The 7,409-nt window shown below is 47.9% G+C and overlaps 1 protein-coding gene across 1 annotated transcript; it reads right to left on the reverse strand.

Moving 5' to 3' along the window:
• Nucleotides 1–3,183: 3,183 nt before the first annotated feature.
• NEU4 (neuraminidase 4) lies at nt 3,184–6,090 on the reverse strand. The gene is made up of 3 exons (XM_075068989.1): nt 5,890–6,090; nt 5,050–5,305; nt 3,184–4,271 (listed from the first exon to the last, which is right to left on the reverse strand). Exons 1-3 carry the CDS (start codon nt 6,088–6,090, stop codon nt 3,184–3,186), a joined length of 1,545 nt encoding a protein of 514 aa, XP_074925090.1.
• Between the last annotated feature and the right edge of the window lie 1,319 nt (nt 6,091–7,409).

Here is a 7,409-nt window from a genome sequence, read left to right on the forward strand (position 1 = left end):
AGAGCTCTGCCCCTAGTTGGTTCCTCCAGCACTTGCACCAGGAAATTGTCCCCTACACTTAACAAAAACTTCATGGTTTGTGCACCACTGTATTGCTCTCCCAGTAGATACCAGGGTGATTGAAGTCTCCCATGAAAACCAGGGCCTGCAATCTAGTAACTTCTGTTAGTTGCCGGAAGCAAGTCTCATCCACCTCATCTCTCTGGTCTGGTGGTCTATAGCAGACTCCCACCACAACATCACCTCAGTAGAGACTGAGCTCCTCAAGTCTATCTATTTAACTTAACAAAGAGAAGGTTAAGGGGAGACTTAATTACAATCTATAAGTATCTACATAGGGAACAAATATTTAATAATGGGCTCTTCAAGGAAGCAGAGAAAGGTCTAATACAGGGGTCAGCAACCTTTCAGAAGTGGTGTGCTGAGTCTTCATTTATTCACTCTAATTTAAGGTTCCACGTGCCAATCATACATTTTAACATTTTTAGAAGGTTTCTTTCTATGTCTATAATATATAATTAAATTATTGTTGTATGCAAAGTAAATAAGGTTTTTAAAATGTTTAAGAAACTTCATTTAAAATTCAATTAAAATGCAGAGCCCTCGGACTGGTGGCCAGGACCTGGGCAGTGTGAGTGCCACTGAAAATCAGTTCGCGTGCCACCTTCAGCACGTTTGCCATAGGTTGCCTACCCCTCGTCTAATATGAGTCAGTGGCTAGAAGCTGAAGCTAGATGAATTCAGACTTGGGCTAAGGTGTAAATTTTTAACATGGAGGGTAATTAACCATTGGAACAATTTATCAAAGGTCGTGGTGGATTCTCCATCACTGGAACTTTTAAAATCGAGATTGAATGTTTCTTCTAAATTTCTTCTTCACACCCCATCAGTAAAAACTTTTTAAGCATGCATCCCCTCTCCCAACCAAACTGTTGAAGCAAAAAATAAAATAAAAAAGCCACTAGGCCTCCTGGCCAAACTGACAAGGGAGGGGAAAAAAAAAAAGCGGCACTGCTCCGGTGGCACTCCTCCTGCCATGCACCCCGAAGGATCCTCTTGTTTAGTTAAAAAAAACAAAACAGAAAAATCTTAAGAATTTATGGTGGCTTTTTGTATTTTCTTAAATTTATCTAATTAATTGTAATCAAAATTGAATAAAAAACTATCATACTGATGTTTATTGAGGATTAGATACTGATCTCCTTACTCAGCTCTTATGTTTTGTAGCATTGCTGATTGCAATGGGACTGTTCTTAGAGTAAGGTGACAAGCAACATGAGTGAGGGTGTCAAAATTAGGACATACTAGCTTTTGTTTTAACTATATCATTAACAAAAGGATAACAGAACAGATTTATGATGAATAGTTTATTTCTGAAATTCACCATTTTGTACTATCAAGTAGAATTGTATTCTTAGAAGCTGTGTTCCTTTCTCAGGTATTTCTTTTATGGGGTTTGAATCTAAATATACTGCATCATGTGGCAATAAATTGTCCGCACTGCAGAAATGTCGTCCAAATGTAGCCGAACTGCCGAGGGACGGGAAAAAAAAAAAGACGCTCACACTCCCGGCCGAAAAAAAGCAGCACTGCTCCGGCGGCACTCCTTCTGCTGCACACCCTGAAGGATCCTCTTGTGCACCCCCTGGGGTGCGCACACCCCACTTTTGGAGACCACTGGTGTAGATGATCACAATGTTTGCTTCTGGCCTTGTAATCTCTGAATCTTCTCCTTTAAAGCTGGTCATTTGCAAAGCTGAACAAACAAAGTAAATCAGACTATCCTCATCATTAGGGGCCTAAATAAGTAGCCTGATTAGCATGGTTTGAGGTGGCAAACTCTGAGTATGTCCACCCTGGGGGGCCTGCAGCACGAGTTGCCCTACCCAACTGAGCTTTAATCTGGCTGTCCTGAACAGTAGCAGCAGGGCGGCAGCAGTGGCACAAGTGGCAGGCTGGCTTGTACAAGCCTGACCAGAGCCCTGGGGAGCCACTCCAGCAGCTAGTCAATACTGCCACCTGTGCAAGTACCACAGCTTCATGACTAGCCGTACCCACGCTGTCTCGAGCCAAGCTAGATCACTGCAGTGCTGCAGTCACACCTCGAACTGCAGTCTAGCTAGACCTCGGCCAAAGTGTTCAAACCTCAGGGACGTGCCCATGGCCACACATTGCCTGTGGCACAGCTGTGACTGATGCTGAGGCAGTCCTAGTTCCTTCTCCTCTTATCCTTCCTTGGGCTTATACCTGCTCTTATGGCCAAAGTTCACTTCATTTGTCAACAAGGCTTCACTAGCTGGGGAATTTTACATAGCAGAACCATCCCTCTGATGAGGCCTTGACAGAGACTAGCCCCAGGCTTGACAGATAAAAAGGGTGTTTTCACAGTTCCTATACAAAGGAGCCATGGCTAGTTGGAGCTGAAGTTTCTACAGGCTTTCTGATGCAGTGGTACAGATGCCACTATTCTATTCTAGCTGGTAATGAATGAGCAGCACGGATCATTTTCTGTAATGTCTAGTTTTCTTGCCATTGGGTCTCTGGGTCTCATGCCGCATGGCACCTTGTGGTGTCATTTACACCTGTGCAGCAGGGGTGCAATATTGTTACCCCGGAGACTGGTAGGAGCATTTTGCAGTGCTGCATACTACTGCACAGAGCTCAAGGCACTGCTGAATCAGGCTTACTGTATCTTAGAGCAATCGCACATCAGGATGTTTCTCTCTTATTTAAAAGTGAGTCCCCTTTAAGTAAAAGTGCACAATGTTTTGTGATTACTTGTAAAAATGTACAGTGTTCCTGCATAGCTGCACTGTAATATATGGGTAACAGATCCTTCTAGGATATTAAACCATACATTGGGCTTGAGCCTGACTGCAAGCGTTTGCTTACACAAACAAGCTTTATTATGCATGTTCTAGTCCCGTTGACTTGTGTAGAATATGTGAATATGTGTCTGCAGCTTGGGCCTTTGATGTTTTCACCGATGAAGGTGTGGGTCTGCTCCTCAGCTGGTGTAAGGCAGCATTCCTGCACTCATGGCAGGGGAGCTATGCTTGCTTACAGCAACTGAGGATCCGGCCCACTATCAGTCTGAATACAAATGATTAGGCGTCCTTCATGCCACCGTGTAGCGAGTTCCATCCCACACTTCTAGCTCCTGAGTGCTGTGGAGTTGGACCTTTAGGAGGCGACACAACTCCTCCCCCTTTTTTTCTTATACAAGTGGCGCTTTGGGTCTGGTGAAGTGGCATTCATGGGGATGTTCTGAATCACATCATACAGCGTGAACATGCTGAAGGAGATCTGCTCATAGGGTGACCTCGTCCCATTTTCATACAGGCAAGCAAAGGCTATGGCTGGGATCCCAGTGGCTGAGAACTCAGAGTAGGTCAGTTCAATGTAGGTCAGATCTGAGTAGGCGCTGGGGCCTTCATAAATAACCCAGGGCTCTGTCCAGCTATCTGCATCCCTGGGGAACGTACTGAGATAGACGCCCATGTTGACTCGAGACCTGGAGCTTGTTGGATGGGAATAGAGCACCCATGTTGGGGTCTGGAAGAGGAAAGTGGATTTGGAAGCAGCTCCTGGTTCAGGCTGCCCCTGACCTCCACATGACACAGCTGAGGACATGGAATCATGGATCTCATGATGGCTGCTGGAAGGACTGGGCTTTTTAGACCCTGCCGGCTGTTGGTGGTCCTGCAGCTGGCTGCCCAAAGACATGGCTGCTGGGTTTTCAACAGCCATATCACAGAGAGCAAGATAACAGTGTCTAGTGTGTTTTCTAGACAGCAGTAGGCAGTCTGGGCCATTGATAGACCAAGGCATTCTCCACCGTGAATAAGGGCTGCTTGGGGCATAGAAGAGAGGGGCTGGGAAGCCAATGATACTGCCATGACAGCCATGGGGGGGCTCTACAAGCCGCTGAACAAGCTGTCCCAAGTGGAAAACTGCTCCATCATCCGTGCTCAGTGCCTGCACTCTGAAGCCCAAGGGGCTCCTGGCATTGCAGTAGAGGACATTGCTGCCATCCTCCTCATCCACAGAGACCATCTGACATTCCACAGTGGGCAGGTTGGGGATGAACTCGCCAAAGCGCCATCTCTGGCCGTGGTCATCGCTGTAGAAGGTGAAGGAGTGAGGGGTTGTCTTGCAGAGCTTTCCAAAGCACTCCTTGCAATCGATGTGGTAAGTGTAGGCTGGAACCAGCAGTCGTCCTGACTTGAGCTGAATTCCATGTCCAGGGCCTAGAGCAAAAGTGGCCCAATCTGTGCAGAAAAGAAAAGACCAATGTTGGGAACCTTCCCATCTACCCTCTCCATCTTCTCCCCCTAACTGGCTTTCCCTTAGAAGTGCACTTAGTGCCAGAGCCAGGGGCTGAGCCTTTGAGTTTGATGTCCCCAGCACAGCATGTGGCAGCACCAGCATCCCTTATGCACCACTTCATTGTGCCTGTATCCTGAGCTCTAGAGACCAGTTCTCCAGGGAAAACGGTAGTTCTGTCTCCAGCTTCATTCACTCCTCAGCCTCTTTGCCAAGGATGTCATTGATGGTGCTACTTGTGAGAAGCCCACATGTCCACTAGAACTTGAGCTGAGAGCCAGGAATGTCATTGAGTCCTGTGTTGTCACCTCAGCCCACCGAGTATGGGATGCAGAGCCTAAGGCAAGCAAGGCTTCTCCAGCAGGAACTGAGGGGAGGCACAAGCCCAGCTGATCAGGCTATTTCCCTTAAGTATCTTGCCATGGCAACAACTGATCAAAAGAGAGAGAACCTTGCAAATATTGACTCTCTCCCATGCTCCACCTCCTCACCTTCTCTCCTGACCCTGGTGACTCTGCTCATTCTTTCCTGCTGTTCCTATTGCCTTGGGCCTGGCCATTTACCAATACTGGGCAAGCAAAGCTCCAGGCTGCAAGAAGTGCGCTTCCTTCTGACTTACTACCCCACACAGCTTCTTAGGAAGCCAGGAGATAGCACCTTGCCCCAGGCACCTCTGAACCCCTTTGTTCTCTCCTGCCCCTGCCTAGCTCTTGGGATCTTTACCTGTGATGGACCTGCCAATGACCTGCTGTGTCAGATCAGTAACGTTGCTCCAGCTCCGCCCCTGGTCGGAACTGGACACGTAGCAGAGGCGGGCGACATTCTGGCCTGTGACGATCTGATAGGCCTCGGGAGTCTTGCCCAGCACAGCAGTGAAGAAGAGGAAGACAATGCCTGTGAATTCATCATAGACAGGACAGGGATTCATGGACCGATGGTGTTTCAAGGTTGCAGTCTCCAGTGCTCTCATGTCTTCCCACTAGCAGGAGAGGGCAGGACGGGGTTACTGGCTCTCATCGACTCTCTCTCACCCATCTTTTCTCCTGAACTGTGGCCTTTGTCTGTTCCCTCACAAACCAGGTCACCTCAGCCATTGTCCCACGCTGACTCCATAGCTCTGGCCAGTCACCATCCTCTTTTTGGTTGCTCTCCGTGCTGGAGCTGGAGGTGTTGCTGCCTTTATGAAAATGGCAGTTCTGCATACCTCACAGCAACTTGCACAACAGATAGGCACATTGGGCCTGCTCCTTGGGTCATGTCATGCCTGAGGCAGGACCCATGGGTGGGAACAAGATCAGGTCATGTCATCTTTATCTATCCTTCCTCATTTTAAAGCCCCACAGAGAAAACTCTTCAGGATGCTCTAAGTTATATCATGTTACACAGGGTTGTCTGTTTCAGCCACACAGCCCATTGGTCTCCTGTCATGCCCCACACCAATGGAGTGGGAAAGGGTGATGCAGATTCAGCCATGGAGACTCCCCCAAATCTTGCACTAACTATTTGGTTGTTCGAGGCAGCTGCCCCATTAATTGATTTAACAGCATCGGCCTTGCCACTCACCTCCACGTAGTTCCTGTAGAAGGTCCCTCGTCTTAGCACCAGCAGGTTTGCATGCGCATCATCAATACTCAGCCTCTCCTCAGCAAAGGCCAACAGCTTCGCCATGCAGGGGATGTAGAGCAGTGCTGGGATGCGGTAAGTCACTCCGCTCAGCTCCCTCTCGAACAGCACAGTGCGAGCTGGGAAATGGCGCGATCCCATCACGGCTGCAAACAGGGACAAAAAACATGTAAATCCCCACCAGATGAGGTATAATAAAGGGGAAAATACTGGTGCAGTTACCTGTGTCTGTATCCCTCCTCCCCGTACCACACACACATTCTCTTGGGCCGCTCCAGCAGTGCCCAATCAGGTCTCAGGTCTCCAGTCATCGCCGGTCTCTGGGTAGTGACCCATGTCCCACTCCCTCCTGCCCAGAGGTTTTAAAGCTGCCTTAGACTGGAATAGCCCCAGTAAGCCGCCTGCCTAACTTTCGGCACCTGTGCATTGCTGTCTCTCTGATGGCTGTGAACAGTGTATTGTCAGCAGTCCCACACAGCTCTTCCTAAGCAAACACATTTATTCTTCAGGTAAAAGCATTACAGAGAACACATGTAAAAAACAATAAACAGATTTTAAACACACTAAATACCACAATCACCCCTCAGTCTTACAAGCCCCTAGCACGCCAAAGTCTTGTCCCACCCTTCTGCTAGGTTTGGGCCTCTTCCCCCCCACCCCCGGGACAGACAGCCCCAGCTATTTGCTGGAGCAGAAAGAAAGCCTGTATCCATTTAAACTCAGCCTTTTTACACCAAATCTTCATTTGAGTCTCTGGAAAACCCAGTTTGACCCAGAGATCCCAGGGAGTGGGGCTTTCCTGGAATTGTTCACAATCTCCAAGGTAATCATCCCCCCTGCCCCGCACCAATTTTTAGTTCCTGGAGGTGCTGTGGTAACCTTCCCCCACAGAGGAAAACATAATCATACATCAACCATTTATAAATTTAATACAATGGTCCCCAGAGATACTACACGGACTTGCAATATCTGTCACAATCACCACCTACTCAGCACATGACATAGGCTTTTCAGTGCTGCAGGATGGTGCGTGGTCAGGCATGAAACATTTTCCTAGCACAAGTGAGAACACCAGGTAATGCTTTCACCTAGACAGCTGGATGCATAAGCCATGTCCAGGGTAGCTGCTTTTCAAGGCCATGGGGCACCTCCAGACAATGACCTGCCTGATGTCAGCCAGGAACTCCAGGGAAGAACCTTGTCCATCCTTGTCTTCTATTCATTCAGCCCAGCCTGGACCAGTCAAGGCTTTTATATGGAACCCAGAGAGCATGAGGTTCCAGTAGCATATGCATGGATCAAAACATTGTCTATAGTCTCCACTGAATAATTTACATCTCTTTTTTAAAGATCATTTGTATTAAGTTTTCAAGTGAACAAAAAGAGTTGCCACCACCACCTGGACCAATCCCTGTTAAATTCAAAATCAGTGTGTGGTTTGTGATGCAGTGCCGAGATTT

The sequence above is a fragment of the Chelonoidis abingdonii genome, chromosome 8, assembly GCF_003597395.2.
Source record: "Chelonoidis abingdonii isolate Lonesome George chromosome 8, CheloAbing_2.0, whole genome shotgun sequence".
Taxonomy (NCBI): Eukaryota; Metazoa; Chordata; order Testudines; family Testudinidae; genus Chelonoidis; species Chelonoidis abingdonii.